This window comes from Sebastes fasciatus, chromosome 23 (genome assembly GCF_043250625.1).
Source record: "Sebastes fasciatus isolate fSebFas1 chromosome 23, fSebFas1.pri, whole genome shotgun sequence".
NCBI classification, from domain to species: domain Eukaryota; kingdom Metazoa; phylum Chordata; class Actinopteri; order Perciformes; family Sebastidae; genus Sebastes; species Sebastes fasciatus.
Window position 1 is genome coordinate 23,504,113 of NC_133817.1, and position 19,256 is coordinate 23,523,368.

The 19,256-nt window shown below is 42.3% G+C and overlaps 1 protein-coding gene and 1 non-coding gene across 6 annotated transcripts; both read right to left on the reverse strand.

The window, feature by feature from the left end:
- Positions 1 to 422: 422 nt before the first annotated feature.
- brd1a (bromodomain containing 1a) lies at positions 423 to 17,875 on the reverse strand. 5 transcript variants are annotated; one of them, XM_074625032.1, is made up of 14 exons: positions 17,187 to 17,875; positions 16,292 to 16,346; positions 14,462 to 15,866; positions 13,912 to 14,068; positions 12,632 to 12,763; positions 12,404 to 12,532; positions 10,702 to 11,014; positions 10,237 to 10,596; positions 7,153 to 7,743; positions 6,660 to 6,801; positions 5,475 to 5,608; positions 4,512 to 4,621; positions 3,935 to 4,089; positions 423 to 2,127 (listed from the first exon to the last, which is right to left on the reverse strand). In XM_074625032.1, exons 3-14 carry the CDS (start codon positions 15,847 to 15,849, stop codon positions 1,944 to 1,946), a joined length of 3,795 nt encoding a protein of 1,264 aa, XP_074481133.1. In that variant the 5' UTR covers positions 15,850 to 15,866; positions 16,292 to 16,346; positions 17,187 to 17,875; the 3' UTR covers positions 423 to 1,943. The 5 variants fall into 5 exon arrangements, with proteins under 5 accessions (XP_074481133.1, XP_074481130.1, XP_074481131.1 ...); XM_074625029.1 differs by having other exon boundaries at positions 13,900 to 14,068; XM_074625030.1 differs by lacking the exon at positions 16,292 to 16,346 and having other exon boundaries at positions 7,153 to 7,740; positions 13,900 to 14,068.
- Positions 11,345 to 11,417, reverse strand: trnak-cuu (transfer RNA lysine (anticodon CUU)). Its single transcript has one exon. It is a non-coding gene; the product is annotated as a tRNA-Lys (tRNA).
- Positions 17,876 to 19,256: the final 1,381 nt, after the last annotated feature.

Below are 19,256 nucleotides of genomic sequence, written 5' to 3' on the forward strand. Positions count from 1 at the left end.
AGGCCGTGATATCGCTCTCTTCAAAGCCACCAGACTACATTTATAAAAACAGTCATTTTACCTCACAGAACACGAGAGTATACATACAACCCAACTTAAAAAAATAGGAACTAACCCTAAGGTATTTCCAAACTTAGCACAGCTAACTTTGACTCAGCTAGTGCTGGCGTTCACGTTATTCATAACCTTATTTATTAGCCTACTTTGGTAAGCTACCTCACTGCTTTTTGCTAACAGCTGAGTGGGCATTACTGTTAAAAAAACTAAACGGTAAAGAACGCAGATGGACCCACCCTTTAAGTTTTTATGGTGTTACTTTAGTTTGTGGATGCTTGAAACATTTGATCAATGAAGGGGAAGGAGAATAATGATTACATTTTGAACACTGTCACTGAGAGACACTAAAAAAAAAACAACGCATGTGTTCATATTTGTATCTTTTATTTTTTGCTAGAAAAACAAAACAGTCCCAGCAATATTTCATATGACCTGATTAAAAAAAACTACTACAGTTAAGTACAAAATGAAATATACCAAAATGACCCAATGCTACCCAGAAAAAATAGGCAATAGTATAAAAATGAAATGTCTTGAAGTCTACAACTACAAAAGAAGTTAGAAAAAGGTTACTTAAAAAGAAGGCAAGTATCCACCACAAAATGTGCCACTTTACCACAATCAGTTTGCACTTGTCTTTCCTCGGATATAAAGTAATGCAAATACTTTACAATAAGTTACCGCAGGCACGTCTTCCCTACGACTACAGCAAAACCAAGTAACAGTCAAATGTATCACAGAAAAATACACTTTTACTTTTTGTCCTTTTTTTGGCAACAATTTCACACGTCACACACAAAATTAATTTGTGAAAAAACTTCTGGGTAGCAACATTTTTGGTTTCTTGGGAACAATATACGTTCCGGGTCCACAACATCAGACTGCCTGTATGAGCTTCAGAGACTTACATACCGTGTATTCAAATCATATAAATATATATGAACAAAAATATACTAAAACTATTTTGTAATACAAAAAGGATTAATGCCAAATGGAAGCTTACGATTATAAACTTCAATAACTTAAAAAATGAATACTTTGCAGAACCATGACATTTTAGCCCTAATCTCCTTAATACTAAGGCTTTTTTTATTCTCCGAGATCATACAGCACTTGTCAAAATAGCACTCGCATGTTAGTGCCAAGAATGCATCAAGTATAAATACTAAGAAAACTCCTGTACAGTACCCATTGATGTCAAAACTACAAAATAAGTTAGTGTCAGGCAACTGTACAGATTATTTACAGATTAAATACAAAGGAAGGGGTTTGTAAATGCAGATGACCGGTATGTAAATGTGACCTTGACTTAACTTAAGCTTTGGCTACAACTGAAAAGCTTTCATGTAGGCAGGAAATGTACATTTTTGTCCACTACTAGATGCTTCTTTTTTTAATAACTTGGAACAGAAATGATGATTGGCTACCTGCCAAAATAACGAACCCATCAGTCGCCGCCAAAATGTAACGGCCGGTGTTAAGTTCTTGTCTTACTACAAAGTCCTGACACCACAGACGCATTTGGTAAGGCTTCAAAAATGTACTAAATCAATCACTTGCCTTGAAATGATGAATGACAGTCACGATAGGTGGAGTGAGTGAGAGAGGGACATAAAGAGCAGTCTCTAAGCACAGTTACAAACCTGGAGGTGGAGAGGAGAGATAGACACATTCATTTGAGCAGCAGCCGTATCCCATCGGCACATGGTAGGAGTGTGTGAGAGTAGGAATGGATGAGGAAGAGGACACCACCTGTTACAGCAGGTGGCCAGTAAACATTTGAGTCTCCTGCAGAGACAGAGAGTTGGGGTGGTGGGGGGGGGAAGGTATTTGGTACAGGAGAGGTTTTGTGTGTGTGTGTGAGGGGAGAGAGTCTGTGAGCGTCATCAGTCCACGTCGCTGAGGTCGCTGACTGGCTCGTCCTGCACTATGCTCAGGTGGTTCATGGCGCGGCTGTAGGCGATCTGGACAGCCTTGCGAATGCTGGACGTGCGTCCCTCCATCATTTTGATTTTGTCTATGGTCTTGTCCATTCCCAGAGGAACCATCTTGGATCTAGGAAGCCACTGCCTGAAGGGGAAAAGACAGCATCTATATTACAACACCTGCACAGTAGCTAGGGTTCAATGTTTTCTACAAGTAGCACTGCCCAGGAATATACCACTCTTCTGTAATAAAGTCTGATTTGAAACAAAGAGCTATAGATAGTTGGTGTTTATTCTCACATTTGTTGTTATTCTTTCATTTGAGGTGAGAAAACACAATGACTACCACCCTACGTGTTACCATCTTGCTGACAGATTTTGCACTCCTTCATTTTTGCCACATAACCATTTTAGCATCCAACTTAAAGGGATAGTTCAGGTGTTTCTCAGTGGGGTTGTTGCTGAGGTACTTCTGTAGTCAGTGTGTTACCTACAGTAGATGACGGTCAGCACGCCCTCAGTTTGGAGAAGCAGACAGGAGTACCAGCACAATGTACTTCTGTGGACGGGGCCAGCAGCAAAACTGATTTTAGCCACCTAGTAGAAAGGCCCACCTAAAAAAATGAGTATCCGTTTCAGTGAATATTTAGAATATTTTCACCGCTTTACCTTGCCATCCGACAGCCCTTTCCAACGGGGAACTGAAGCCGTTGAAGCCATCTATGCTCTCTCCCAAGCCACCAGACTCCATTGAAAAAAACTGTAATTGTACCTCGTCGTACCCGGGGGTTGCTGGTCTACCACTGCCTCAATCTGTCAAATTACATTTTTTGGTTTTTTTCCCAATAGAGTCTAGTTGCTTTGGCGAGAGCATAGATAACGGCTTCAGGTCCCCATCGGAAACATAGACTGTATAGCTGTCTCACAGCAAGGTAAACCAGCGAAAATATTCTAAATATAGTGTACACTTAAACAGATTTTTTTTTAGGTGAGCCTTTCTTTTAGGTGGATAAAATAAGTTTTGATGCCGGCCCCGTCCACAACAGTACATTGCTTTGTTCCTGTGTCGGTACTCCTGTCTGTTCCTCCAAACTGGGGGTGTGCCGACCATATAAGAATAAGAAATTAAATGTGGAAATATAAAGAGAAATAATAAAATACAAATTGTAAGCATTTTGATTTATTTTCACATGTATTTCTTTATATAATCATTTATATGTATTTTAAAAATATATATGGATATAAATTACTCTATTTTAAATTTTAAATAGACTATATGTGTGCTGGAATTGACTACTCAGCCTGGGCAGGAAGGCCCACCCAAAGCTAGTTGATTGACAGATTGGACCTTCAAGAAAAGAATAAGGAAAATTAAAGAGATAAATATATATAAATTACATTATATAAAATAAATAAAATAAATAATTTTAAAAATACAGAGAAAATCAAGTAATTTAAATGAAAAAAATAATAATATATATATATATATATATATATATATATATATATACACACACATTTTTAAAAAGATATAAATAAATAGATATGGAAGTAAATGAACAAATAAATGTGAAAATAAATAAAAATGCTTCTAATTATTCTTTTATATTTTAATATTTGTCTTTAAATTTCCACATTTTTTTTTTTTTTTTAATTTCTCTTTGTATTTTCACATTTACTTAATTATTCTTTTATCTATTCCTCTTTGTATTTTCACCTTTATTTTTGTATTTAGTGTGACACAAAGGCTAAATTACCATCATCACTGTTAAAGAATGTAAAACATTTGTGGAGTCCAGGTGAAATTGTCAAATGCCTCTCGAGGCGAAGGCCATTTGTTGTCTCTTGACAGTTAATGTGACGCAGCCACGAGAGAATAATGATCAGCTAAGGGACACGGTTTACCCGGCATCAGCTTAAATCATTCCCACAGATAGCGGCACTACACTCACCAGCTGCGCTTGTTGTCGAAGAAGAGGACGAGGTAGAGTCTCTCTTCGGCTTTGTACTGCATCTGTTCTCCGATGCGGAGCACGTCCATGGGGGGCATGGGGATGGACACCCCGTTGTGCTGGCAGCCCACGCGCGGCATGTGGGGGTCGATGATCTGCGCACAGCGGGGGAGGCGAGAGGGGTGGCCGTTACACACAGATGCTCATGAATGCATGGCAAACATACCTCCACCCACGGAATCACTCAAGCATATAGTAAAGATGTCTACACTGTATATACACACACACAAGTGCATGCACACCACCAGCTTGGGGCAGTAACATTCTTTTCCTCATTTGTCCTTTGATGCTAAGGTCAAACTGAAGTGGTTAACAGTGAAAGGCTGCCACCTAGAGGAAAAACAGGACATTTCTCCCCCAACTGGACACCTAAATGAACAGCTTTAGTAAAACTCTTATTTCATCCTGTGGGACAAGAGTCATAATTATGTTCCAGTGTGAAGAGATGACAAGAAAACTTCAGAGTAAAAAGACTTTAGTCAGTGATCGTCATGCTTTCTCTCCCACAAACACTCACCAAGGCAGGGTAGGAAGGGTATCCGCTACATTTGGCCCAAACTAGCTTTAGGGGTTCCAATGCAACTGTTGCAGCACTAGCGGGCATCCAAATATTGCTGTTGCCAACCTCTATGGAAGCGGGAACAACACCAAACAAGTCATGTGTGGGTTTAAACAAAGAAACACATTTTCAAAGCCATGCTGTAAAAGCAGGGTGGGAAATTAACTTTTCCTTTTTAAGAGGCCCAGTGAACGACAGATATTCAAATTTACCAGCCACTTTCTGCGTTTTATTGGCCAAATATGAATTTTAGATGAGGAAAGAGTCTCCAGCTGCTGACTGGTTACATGCCATGATGGCAGGCAGAGCATAAAAGACTCACCGGTCACTGCCAAAAGTCACAAGAAGTTGGCTGGTGGCTGCTGTTAATTTCCAACCCTTCTCTTTATGTGTGTATGAGTACCAAGTGTCTGCGAGTTCTATCAAGTGAAACTTTTAGGACCAAATATAAAGGCCAAATCTCAAGTTTTATTGTTTTCATGACACAATTGAAGAGATTTTAAGATTCTACAGCACCTGCAGACACCCGGGATCATACGCAACTCCTTCCTGTACTGTATGGCTTACTGGACACACTGATCACTGGACTAGACTGAGTGCAACAGGCTACAATAGATGTTGTGTTTAAATTATGCATTTGAATGTATATTTGACCCTAGTGTCTATTAACTGAAAGTCTAGTGAGGGAGAGTTCTAAATGTATTGTTTTCTCATATTTACTGTTTTCTTTGAGTTTGAGTTATGAAGTAAAATGTGTGCTTTGGCAGGACTCCTCCATTAAATATCAATATTTCACTGGAAGAAAATCCTGCATATTTAATAGAAATGGTGAAAAAAATAGGTAGTTTTTATACATGGTGGTAAGACTAACCCTCACACATGCATGCAGATTGTTTTGACACATATTGCAGCACAACCTACCAGCAGCGATGCGTGCAGCTTTTGCAAAGTTCCCGGTTTCGATGCAGGCGATTAATTCGCTCTTATCGTCCACAGTGTTTCTCCGGACCAAGGCGGGTTTCCCTTTCCCACATTTTGGAAGACTGAGGATAGTGCTAGAAACAGAGAAAAATATATATGCCCCGTTTCAACTGCAGGAATTTTCCCCCTAGAAATAGGAACCTTTTGAGGTATTCATTGCGTTTCTTCCGTAGGGACCAGGGTCTAATCAAGTTCCGGGGACATTTTACGGGACCTTTTTACCCCCATCGCTGATTGGTCAAACACACACACAGCACCGCTGCTTCAACTCGTACCGCTTCATTCATTAAACAAGTCCTCTAGTATCCATTTAGGAGCATTTTAGGATGAAGTGAGAGCATTTCTCTTAGTTTGAGAACATTCAAAGTAAAGTTAGGCTCTGCTGTCGGCCTCCCGACAAACTAAAAACAAAAGACAGGAAAAGAGATCGCGGGTTGAGCGTAACGTTAGAAGAGACGTACAAAGAGAATGTAAATGAGAGAAAACAAATATTTTCTGATTGTTTTACGGCAGTTACGTTCTAAAGCACAAATAAAATAATAAATAAAATAAATAACCATCAAACACTCCAGATAATTTACACTCTTAGTTTCATTTTCCTCCTCTGCATTTCATTCATTCCATCCAGCGTGCATCAGTAGCCTGAATACTATTCAGCAGGAAATGTAGTCGCACTGAAGTTATTTGTTTTTCAACGTGTTTTTTAGATGAACCAAGCGGGCACCGTGAATCGAAGGCTGCATGTGTGTTTACCGCTGTGATCGCCAGCAGCCCTCGTCCTGGTCATGTTTTCATACGTCAGCAGACTCATTTTACTAATCTTCACAGGTCTTAAACTGCAGTGGAAACGCAGACAACAGTGAGCTGAAGGAACCTTTTAGTTCCTTGAAAGTTGTTACAGGGACTAAAAGTCCCGGGAACTTTTGGTGGAAACCCAGCTACGTACACACACCACAGTCAACTTTAGAAACAAAATGTGTGGTGCTGATGGAGGCTTGCTCTGATGACCAGCTAAGTGAACAACAGAAGAAAGAAAAACAGACAGAGCAGCTGACATCTTCAGGCGCAGAAGTCAAATCAAAATATAATGTCAAAAGCAGACTTGTCTTCTATCTGCTGGATTACCTGGTGCTTCCTGGCAGACTGCTACATGAGGAGATGGAGGACTCAGAGGCACAGCGTCTTCGTGGCTCCACAGGTCTACTGGCTCTACTAGAGTCTTCTAGCTCCTTCTCCTCTTCCACCTCCAGAAAACCACTCGACAAGCCTGAGAGGAGACACGACACAATAGAATGCAAAAAGATTTACACAAAAATGTAAATGACGAATGCTCAAATGTTAATGTATCTGCATTGGCTGTGGTTTGCTCAATCAGCCTGTAATCTAATTTAAGCAGACTGATGTAAAAGAGTAAACAGGTGTCTGCTGTACTGTTTTGACTGCAATGGCTTGTAAGTAGTGTAACGGCTTATTGCAATGTTCAAACTGCCAGTTTCAGAGGTTGGCAGCAGAGCTAAATACTGCTGTACTCATTTAATCAGAGCGTCATTCATATTCTGACATATGGTAACAAAGAAAAATGCATAAAAGTGTGTATCTTTCTGTGTGCACTTCTTACCAGTGTCAAGTCGTTTCACAGGGGACTCTCCCTCCTCTTCATGCTCTCCCTCTCCTCCCTCCTCCTCGCCGTCTCTGCTGCCGCTGTGCTTCCTCTTCTTGCTGTGAAGCAGCGTCTCCAGCCTGGGTATGACCACCGACAGGAAGGATTTGGATCCCAGTTGTGCGCCGTCTTCGCCTTCCTCCTCCACGCCTTCTGTTCTGTCAACTCCGCCGCCCCCCTCTCCCCCGCTCCTCGGGGGCTTGTGGGGACTGGTGGCCTTCGATTTGCGGAAGAACACGGCCGTCCTGCGGTTAACCGTGCCCGTGGGCTCTGCGAGGGTCGACGTGGCCACCACGCTCACGTCCCCGTCCAACAGCGACTTCTGTAGGCTGTCGTGGCAGTGGCCGTTGAGGCGCGGAGCGGAGGACGAGAGCAGGTCTGGTATTTCCCCGTCGAACTTGACGCGCTTGCCATGATGCTTGTCGTCGCAGTCTGGAGCGTCATCAATGGGTTTGAGGGTGGGGGGCTCGGCGTGGGAGTCGGCGTCTGAGTGGATGAGGGGAGGGATGGAGTCTGAAGGCTCCAGTTTGGGAGGAAGAGACTTGTCTGCTGAAGAGGAGAAGGAGAGAAAAGGCAAACAGACAAACTGTTTATAGTCGTCATTTTGACTTTACAGCCAACATTAATCATTCAAACGGCGACCATTAAGCACAACACATATTATTCATGTTATGGCACACAGGCTGTTATGGCACCACCATTTGTTTCCTTTGGTGCAATGCATTTTTATTATTTATATTAATGTATTTTCCCCCATTCTCTTTCATCCTCATTACTATTTCCTCTACAGAAATAGAACATAAATTACATTTTATTGTGGTAAAAGATTAGCTATGCAGAAGAGCACAATGACATTTTTTGGCATACTATTTTAGAGGAACAACAAAAAAACAAGCGATTCATAAAAAGTAAAACATAAACAACACAACAAAAGTCCAGCCATGACAAAGACAAGAAATATGAGCTATAGTATAATGCTATTACCAACAGTAAAGCGCTGCAGCATCCACATTTTGTCCTTGTGTTTGGAGAAATGCTGACACTGCACATTATCATATGGCTTTTAGGTTTATCATAAAAGTAAAACAAGGCGCTATTTAGCATAACACTGGGGCACTTTTATAAATAAAAAATGAGAGCAAAATTACTTTTTCCTTTTCCTTCCCCCCACTAGCTCATTATAACGCCGTCTTCACCGGACTTAATGTTACTCAGCAAGTGAGCTGTGAGTTTAAGCTTTGAGAAGCCACTGCAGTGACACAGCGTGATACTACAATAACACAGTGTTATGACCTCGTTCACACATCTTTTCGTAGTGATTCTAGCCTGGTGATGAGGACAGTGTTGGTTCTGAGCCCTAGGTGCACTCCCAGCCAGGGGTCAGTGAGACATAAGAATGTTGTTTGGATTCACCGATAGGGAATGTGTCAGAACCAACAGCAGGTCGGTCATTTTTGGAGGATAAAGGGTAAGAGTGCCATCTGCTGGCTATTTACTGTAGGTGTCTAAAAGAAGTGCTGAACTAACACAAAACACTACAGAGTGAATAAGCTAACGTAATGGGTTTCATTTTGCAAGATACCGGTGGATTAATTATGCACGATTAGCCGACGTTTTGTTAGCATTCAGTTACCATAACATTAGCTAGTTTATCTTTGTCTGGGTGGCTGTACCCACCCATTTGTAAATGAACATGGGCCTTCAAAGATTTAATTTTATTGAAATGCCAAGAGGTGTAGGTGCTAACGGCCAACACCTGATATGCGCCAACATCAGTAACGTTAGTGGGGGGCAAGCTGTCATGGTCCTCCTAATTCATAAAGATTGATATTATTAACTAACTTCAATTTCGTAATATATTGCCCCACTAAAACTAAAATTGCTTGTCTGTCTGACGCACGCACGCACGCACGCACGCACGCACGCACGCACGCACGCACGCACTATATGCACATTTATATTATTATATTACATTGTGTTAAATTGTATTTTATTATATTGTTACCTTTAAATTTTTTCTTACTGTTAATATTTATGCTATTATGCTGCCATGTTGAGGAGCCAAAACACAAGAAATTGACTCTCTTATAGCTGTATATTGAGATGTACCGTAACAATAAAGGAATCTTGAAGATGAATAGACCGGTCACAGTTGACAGCTACGATAGCTCCGTACGCTACCCTCCAAAGAAGGCGGCGCCGCCACAGAGCGCTCCACGATTCCCATTCCCTATAGCTCTCTACTACTAGAGCACAACCATGACATCCATGTAATCCTGAAGTTGTTACTCTCTGGTTCTGTTATTTGGAATTCGCAGTTGGAAGAATGTTCTTCAACAATTTTCAGTTGAACAATCTGTTACATTGAAACTGTGTGAATGATCTAGGAGGAGTTTTCTTCTTCCATTTGGACACAAAACCTGCAGTTGCTCCGCTAGAAATGAACTCCAGGTTTTTACGACCCATTCTCTGTCAAAAAGACAGAATTTATTGGTGCAATAAATATTCTTAAGTGTGTGCCAATGTCACTGAAAAATCTTATTACACATTAACAAACAATATTACTCCTAATTATCCAATAAGCATTCAAAGGGTTTTATCAGCTAATTATATAATTAAGATGGTTTTGGCTTTTCTTGATTCTAGTTTGGGGAAATAAAGGTTTGTGTTTACAACCGCAGGCTCTGCTTTCCCAAATACCAGGAACATCTGTAGTGGTTTCGTCAGAAAGACGCTCACCTCAACACAAACAGAGCAGGGTTTATAATGATTATGTGTTATAGTAGCCTGATAATCACCATTCCGTTCTCTTCAAATCGCTTCAAATAGCTTGTGTTGTAGTACTGAAAGCAGCAGCGCTGACTATACTACCATGTTTCAGACACACTTGGTATGGGGAGCAGCATGTGACAATGCTCTGTGAAGTTTTGGGTTGGGGGCTAATGTCTGACCTCTGACCTGCGCTTCAGGATATTAAGGACATGTGATTGTCTCTAAAATCACAGAGCATGAAAATTAACCTTCTAATAAAGTCATACATACCCTCATCATCTGGAAAATGTCCATTGGGCTTCAATCCCTCTTCTTTAGGTGTACTCAACTCTGGGTGGGAAGCAGCTGATGAAGACGATGTGGAAGGAGTTGTGGAGGAAGAAGAGTGGTGGTGATGGTGGTGGTGGTGGTGGTGGTGGTGATGGTGGTGGTGGTGGTGGGAGGGTAGGACTCTCTTTAGGCTCATTTCATTGCGCACGTCGTTGATGGTCTTTTTGAGCAGCTTTAGGCGCTTGCTGCGGGAGGGGCTGGACTTCATGGCGCAGGTCAGGTCAAACTTCTCCAGTAGCTGCTGCAGCTGCTTGTCCGGAGACAGGTGCTCCCGATTGGCTGGCGTTAGGAGGCGGTCCACTGAGGAGAGAATTAAAACACATCAGCAGGAGATTGAAACACATTCTGAGTATTTCTCATGACCATAATGATACAAACGCATCATAGAGGCATTGATGCCCTTACCGTCCTCCCAAGAAAAGGATGTCGATGCTTTGATTTCCGGAGCTTCAGCCAGATGCGTACCGCTTTCCGTGTCAAAGCCGATTTTCTCCACGTCTCGCCGGGCATTTCTGAGCAGGGACCCGCCCTGGTCTCGGAGTCGAACAGCAGCCCGGTAGAAATATGTGTCCTTTGAGTTATATTTCATACAATTATCAATAATGAGGTTGAAGTCATTCTCAAACTGGTCAAAGTTGTTGTAGGCCTGGGCGTCGATGCGCTCCCGCATGGTGGAGAAGTCCATAGGGTGCTTGATGTGGTCGGGGTAGTCGGGCACCTACAGGGAACAGCAGATATAATGAATTATTTTACTTTCACCAGGCAAAGATCAATGTATGTTGCATGTAAACCCAACATTATTGACCAAATTTCAGATGCAGCATCTAGAGTCATTCATGTCAGCCAGCATGACTGTAAAGTAGATCATGTTAGTCTGTTACTATGTTACTAATCTAAAAACACTTAACCACAACAATACTATTCCATGTTTTTCTAGATTATTACAAAGACTTAAGACATCTCAGTGCCAACAAAAATACTTTCCACACATGTTCAGCTAACCAAGAAAATCTACTAGCAATGTAATGGACTCCAGAGTCAAAATCTGCGCCCAACGTGGGGCTCGAACCCACGACCCTGAGATTAAGAGTCTCATGCTCTACCGACTGAGCTAGCCGGGCTTGCACAGAGAGGAACCTTTCACCTTTTTAAAACGTCACCATCTGCCAGCAGACCTTGGACTCCAGTTACACATTCCACTTAACAGGAAGTCACATTTCTCAACACCGTCTACACAAGGGGGGGTTGGGGGGGGGTTGATTTATAACCGAGTCACTATGATCAGAACCTGTGACGTGGAGCGAGCAGCTGTCTGCGGCTATAGTGTTTGTGGTGTGTTCAAGTGCAAATTGACGGCAACATGCGTGGCGATACACGGGAAAGCAAAGGCTGTGATTATTTGCTTTGGTAAAACACAAAAACAGTTCAAATTAAGTAAATGTTTACCATTATTTCAACATCTCTGAAGCAGTTTTCTGGCAATCAGGCAGAAAAAAACAGTGAGTGGGCTTTCATTCTGACAATAGCACAATGTCAAAATGCAAAGTGCTGCGTTCAAATATGAACCAGCAAGTCCAGTTTGGAGCCGTATCAAACAGGAAGTCCCTGGATGGCAATGAAAGTCCTTGTACTCATTAAAAGCTGGATTGTATACCTCTTAAAAAGTTAATCATGGCTGCAGTTACTTTCTTCTCTGAGCCAAATAATAAATCAGCAATTGGCCACAATGTACATACAGCACTATGACATATTTTACCTAAAATGTCTGATTAGCCAACACAATGCACTGACATTGCCAAGAACCAGAATGTTGCAGCACTATCTGGGTTTTCTTGGTGGAGCCCCCTGCTACAAAGCTACAATTTTCCACTATTGCACACAATACATAAAATAAGAGTACAACAGACTGAGAAAAAGTACATCCGCATAACAACAAGAAAACAAAATCATCCCTCAAGAAATGCAAGGAATACTAATGCAGCATATTGTACTCATAGTATTCATATTCTTCCATAGGTAAAGGGTGAATTTGTGGCATTCAAAGAACAAAACATGTGTGGATGAACTCAACAACAGAACTTGTGTTCAAGTATCTACTAAAGTTCACCTCGTTGACATCAACTGGCTGGGTAAAGATCTTGGCCTGGTCTTTAGTCTGGAGCTGGTCCAAAAGGGCTCGGAGCAAAATACTGAAGGGACTCAGCTGCATCTCTAGGAGGGTCTCCTGCAGTTTAATCTACAACACAGCACAGAGAGGAAAACATTAGGAGATCAGATTGTTTCATTTTTTCAGCAGTATTTATCTGACCAGTCAGAAGTCTTCCTCCACTCCTACCTCTTCCCTCTTGAGCTTCTCCCTCTTGCGGATCAGCTCCAGCAGCAGCCGGGCTCTCTCCAGGTCGTGTCGAAGACGGTGCCACTTCTTCAGCTGATCCTTCAGTGCCCTGCCCTCCTCCTCACTCTGCTTCTGGAGAAGACATTGAAATAAAAATACATACATTAAAGAACAGAATAGAATCAATAATTATTGCATAATAGGTGTATGTTTCTCAAGAAACACATCTTTGCATACAATTAGGTCTTCTATTTCTTTATGGCACATAGCAGTAAAGTAGCATGTACACACACAGCATTGTCAAACACCTTGTTAACAGCAGTAAGTGTTGAAAAGCATACTAGGCAAAACCTTGAATGTAAAAGGCTTAAAGGGATAGTTCAGGTGTTTTGAAGTGGGGTTGTATGAGGTACTTATCCATAGTCAGTGTATTACCTACAGTAGATGGCGGTCGGCACGCCCCCAGTTTGCAGACAGGAGTTACCGCATGGAAGCAAAGCAATGTACTGCTGTGCAAAACGTATTTAGCCACTTAAAAGAAAGGCTCACTTAAAACAATCAATATATACAAGTTCAAGCGTTTTCACCACTTTACCTTGCTGTCAGACAGCCCTGTGCGACAGGGAACTGAAGCCATTGTATCCAACTATGCTCTCGCCAAAGCCACCAGACTCCGTTGAAAAAAAACAACTTAATTTTACCTAGCAAAACACGGGGGTTACTGGTCTACTGCTGCCTCGATCGTTAATTTGTTTGTGCTATTGTGTGACTTTGGTGAATCCAAACCAACCAGTCACACAATAACAGTCAGCAGTAGACCAGCAACGCCTGTGTTCTGTGAGGTTTTTTCAATGGAGTCTGGTTGCTTTGGCAAGAGCATAGATAACGACTTCAGTTCCCCATCGGAAATATAGACTGTAAAGCTGTCTGACAACAAAGTTAACCGGCGAAGTATTCTAAATGTAGCCTACACTTTAACTGATATTGATTTTTTTGGGGACCAGGCCCGTCCACAGCAGTACATTGCTTTGCTTCCATGCGGTAACTCCTGTGCGCTTCTCCAAACTGGGGCGTGTCGACCGTCATCTACTTTAGGTCATACGCTAACTATGGATAAGTATCTTATACGACCCCACTTCAAAACACCCAAACTATCCCTTTAAGAAAATGTGTGAAAATGACTGTACAATGATTATACATTTGAAGTTCTAAAAGCTACTGGTAATTTGGTAAAAATGAAGGCGGAAAGTCTCCTGTGGTGGACTGACAGATGAACAAACCGGTTGCGCATTCTTCTGAGAATGCATGCTTGTCTGAAGACGTCTGATGAGGGGAAGCCCATTCCTGGATTGTCTCTTTAGCGTCCAGTAATTTAGCACCAGCTCCACTAATGCTTTCTTCTTCTGAACTGACACCTGGTTCAGAATGGTTTGTAACCTAGAGGGGAGCCAGGTAGATGGGTGTTAGAAGGACACAGCCAGGGCAAGGAGAGATGCCAACTAGCACACCTCAAAAGTCACTGGCTGCTTGCAGGATTATGCAAGTCAAGTGTATTTTGAGATTGTCGCTGGTTACATGTGGTTGTGGTTAATGAGTGATTAACAACAGAAATTAACAGCCACAGACTAGCTTATTTGGCTGGTACTGGATACAGACCAAATTCATGCAAGCAGATCACCGAAGCTTCTATTTGTGAAGGCAAACATTCATTCAGTGTCCCATGCTCAAAATCTGCAACAGCCAATGTTTGGACATCAACAACCGTATGCCCTATCAGTGTCCTTGAGAAAGACAGAAAATCCCACCACTCCCACACCAAACAACTCATACCTGTGAGCAGGAAACGTAGGCACAGTAACAGGGGTTGCAGCTTCACTTTCAGGTTCAGGTTCAGGCTTCTTACTCTTACTCTTCTTTCCTTTCGATTGTCCTTTACCTCTCCCTTTGTCCACTTTCTTACATAGTCCGTTTTTGGGTTTGGCATCATCGTAGATCGCGAGAGGCCTCCTCACACATCCGTTAGGTGTGTGAGCTCCACAGTAGGCCGTCTTTTTCACAGAGAACGTGGGCTCTCCGGCGTCCGTCACATCTTTGATCGGCTCCATCTTCATAAAGAGGCCAGCCTTTTGGGCACAGCTGACGTGGAAGGCGGTGTAACAGTTGGCTTTGTGGCACTGGATGCACGCCCCGACGCCTTTCTCCTTGCAGAGGTAGCAGGTGAGCTTCCAGCGGGCTGGAGGAATGTGGCTGACGCCGTCGATGGGCTCAATGAAGGTGGTGTTGGAGAAGCCGACCTCAGGGACCCAGAGAGCGCACACCACGTGGCCCCAGCGGTCATCGTCTGTCTTTTTCACCGCTCCGCCCTTGTTAGGACAGAGGATGCAGTCCGCGGGCTGGGTGGGTAGCTGGAGGCAGTGTCTGCAGAGCCACTGGCCCTCGGGAATGTAGGGCACGCCGTAACATTCCTGGTGCACGGCCACATTGCACATATCACAGAACAGGATGGCATTGCTGTTGTGACACTCTCCATCCACGCAGATGCAGCAGACAGCGTCCTCGTCGATGGGCGCTTGCTTTTCGCTGCTTTGATCCAGACTCTCTAAGTGCAACTCTTTCTCAAAGCGGTCGATGAGGAACTCAAAGACGTTGTGAGAGACCTGGCTGACCCCTTCGCTCTTCCGTTTTTCATTCACTAAATCCAGCCAGGCATAATCTTCCTCATCCATATCATACTCCGTTTCCTCATCCAGCTCCTCCTCAGTCTTTTCCGTGTATTTGTAAAAGGCAGCTGAGCGCTTAGGAACTGCTGGAAGATTATATTCCACTGTACGAAATTTAGGCTCTTGAAGCTTTGGACCAGCATTACTAGCGGCCAGGTGTCCACCTCCGTCTCCATGAGCAGCGATGCCCAGCGCTGCGTTTCTCTTCTCCTGGTTGTTTTTTAGTCTGACTGACCTCAGAAGGACCTGCTGCTGCGGCTTCTCAGCATTCTCCTTATTGCTGGTACACTCCATCATCTCCTGCACCATGGGGTCATCGTCCGAGATCACATCCAGCTGGTCGTAGATGCTGATGCGATGGAGGCGGCCATCGAGATCGAACTCCACCATGCGCTGCGCCTGCTCGTAAGTCAGGATCTGCTTGTTGGGGGAAGGCTTGATGGGCGACGGTGGCCTCTGCGGCACCGCGACCCGGTGCTGCCGAGCTTTCTTCTTCATCTTGACACTCCGTGTTGCTGTGGAGACACAAAGTGGAGAGAAACAGTTAGAGGTCTGCATGCATTTCATTTGGGTCAATTAAGTTAAGCCAAGGGCAGAGAAGGTTTAAGCGTTTTATTGAGGAGTTGCTGCTCAGATGTAAGGAAAAACCAAGACCATGATAAATTACTGATACAGTATTCTGTGGCATAATGCACACACTTCTTTATGATTGGCATAGACTTCCACTATTCACAGTACAAAACATTTTAACAGAAATATAATTGACAAAGTTCTCCCTATATTAGCGCAGGTTTTCTCCGGGTACTCTGGCTTCCTCCCCCAGTCCAATGACATGCAGGTTAGGTTCATTGTTGACTCTAAATGTCCCGTAGGTGTGAATGTGAGTGTGAATGGTTGCCTGTCTCTACAGTATGTGTCAGTCCTGTGATAGTCTGGATACCTGTCCAGGGTGTACCCCGCCTTCGCCCAATGTCAGCTGGGATCAGCTCCAGCCCCTAAACAGGATAAGCGGTTACAGATAATGGATGGTTGGATGGATAATTGACAAAGATTTAATTGGTTTCAAAAGTTTTCCACCACAGCACAAGATAATGCTATCAAACATATTGTGTAACGTGCAAGTAAGATAACAAATAATATAGATGCATTCACAAGAAATAACATCCATTAGAACTGATTGCTATGATAATGTACCTGTTTTAAACTGAGAGATAAGGTATTCTAGTTTATCCAATTTTCCAAGGACCAAAACACAGAACAAGTTGCACATTTTGTGATTTGAATGCATTCTACTTTAATAAAGTTAAAGACTAAGAGAGCAAACGGGAGGTGGAACTTTCATTGATATTACAGCTTCACACTCCAGAGACTATGTTGTAAAGTGATCTACCAGTACTATAATAGTAGTAGTAGTATATACTAGTAGTATAGTAGTAGTATCTACTAGTAGTATAGTAGTAGTAGTAGTAGTAGTATCTACTAGTAGCATCTACTAGTAGCCAGCTGGAGGTTACAGTTTAGTCAGTGAGCTGAGGCATTAGGAGGTAGGAGGCGGCCACACAGGGCACTTTACACATGACCTAGCAGGAGTTGGCACTGGCCCATTCTGTGCAGACAGAGATGAGATCACCAGCTAACTAGTCTCAGTCACAGTGGCCCAGCTGCTAACAATAACATTAGCTAGCCAGCTAGCTACCTAGCCGCCCCCTACACGGAGCTAACGGCGTCAAAGAACACAACGGATGTTAATTCAGACCTAACGGGGAACATTACACACATGTTGCAGACACACTACATGTCTCCTCGTCGTCACCACATAAAGCAGGAGAACATACCTGGGGTTGACGAGCAGCTTGGCTAGCTGAGGAGGACGGTAGCTAGCCAGCAGCCCTACAGAGCGATGGCGACCAGGCCTGCTAGGTGGCTCTAGTTCAGTACACTGTGTTCTCATCCACCGGCCGATACTGAGCTCTGTTCACTGACTAGTAGAAGGAGAGAGAGGTCTGCTGGGTGGCTGTGCAGCCTCCATATTAAACTCTACGGAGAGCATTCAATCATTAGCTTAGTGGATCATTCAGAGACTAGAGGCGCTCGCTAGGAGCTAGTTGCAGCAGCACCAGCTACACCAACAGCAGCAGCAGCAGGAGCAGCAGTAACGTTAGCGTAGTAACGTAGGCTCAGGCTCATCCCCCAACACAACACAACACAACAATGCGTTAGAGCCTGAGCAGACAACTCCCACCCGCACGCTCCACTCTACGTGTGACGCTGGAGGTCATGTTGGTGGGGAGTCGGAGATTTCTCACAAAAGCCCATCTGTCACACAACCAACGCATTGCCTTTTGTCGACCCCTACTAGCTCCACGCAGACACCGCTACAGACAAAGCGCGGATCTAGCCGAGTAAAAGCTGAGACATGTCTCTGATATGAGTTTCAACATAATGTCTTTCTATGTGTCCTGCTCTGGGCTATTGATTGAGCATGTCTCCTATAGTCACAGAGGACAGGCAGGACACCAGCAGGACAACAACAGACCAGTCCTATATGTCCCACCCTGGTGACCAGTTGGCCCCTAACTCTGTCCTCGGCCAGTCGCTTTAGAGCAGTAATATAAAAGCATTTAGTAGGTTCCTATCTGTAACTGAAGCTGTTCCATACGAATGACCGTGAATGCAACACACTGCAGCAGTCATTTCATTGAGCAGGAATTATTCCCTAGTAAGTTACTGTAACAACAAGCTGGCTATTGTAATATATAATATATAATATATATATAAACTCTTGTAAGTTACTGAAACAACAAGCTGGCTATTGTAATATATAATATATAATATATATATAAACTCTAGTAAGTTACTGAAACAACAAGCTGGCTATTGTAATATATAATATATAATATATATATAAACTCTAGTAAGTTACTGAAACAACAAGCTGGCTATTGTAATATATAATATATAATATATATATAAACTCTAGTAAGTTACTGAAACAACAAGCTAGCTAGTGTTAATATATTATATATTATATATATATATATATATATATATAATATATAATATATATACATAAACTCTAGTAAGTTACTGTAACATCAAGCTAGCTAGTGTTAATATATAATATATATATATAAACTCTAGTAAGTTACTGTAACATCAAGCTAGCTAGTGTTAATATATAATATATAATATATAATATATATATAAACTCTAGTAGGTTCCTGTAACAAGCAGTAACCGTGTGAGTGGTTGATTTCTATTCGTTTGTATAAACTCTTCGGTTCTTTCCAGGTTTACTTCAGCAACTGTTCAATAACTAGCCTTCATATAAGACTTGGCAAAGAATGACACCTATTAATAATCATTATTACTTTCATTATTATAGTACAAAGTTACTTTTACAATGATGTAAGTTAAATAAGTGAACCGTTAACATAGCATGTTCTTCCTTGTTAATTATAAAGTAACACATCACAATAGACCAGCACATTTGAAACAGAAGCTGTTCCCCCGAGGGACCGTGAACGCAACACGCAGCAGCAGTAATTATTATTATGAATGATTTCATAGTAAAGTTACTGTTACAACAAGCTGCCGTGTGTGTTCGATGTCTGTTCCTTAAACTCTTCAGTGCTTTCCATCAAAATAGTTTACAAGTTTTATTCGAAGTAATTTGCACTTTAGTTCTTCTATAGAAACTGTTCAATAACTACATATAGGACTGGGCGAAGAATAACACTATATTATTATCATTATTACTATTATTATTATTATTATAGTACAAAGTTACTTTTACAATGAAATGTTAACAAGTTAAAAAAAAATAATAATAAAAAGAAGACCGTTATAGCAGTCAATTATAAAGTAAACAATCACAATAGAGCACTGAATGTGTTATTTTAATA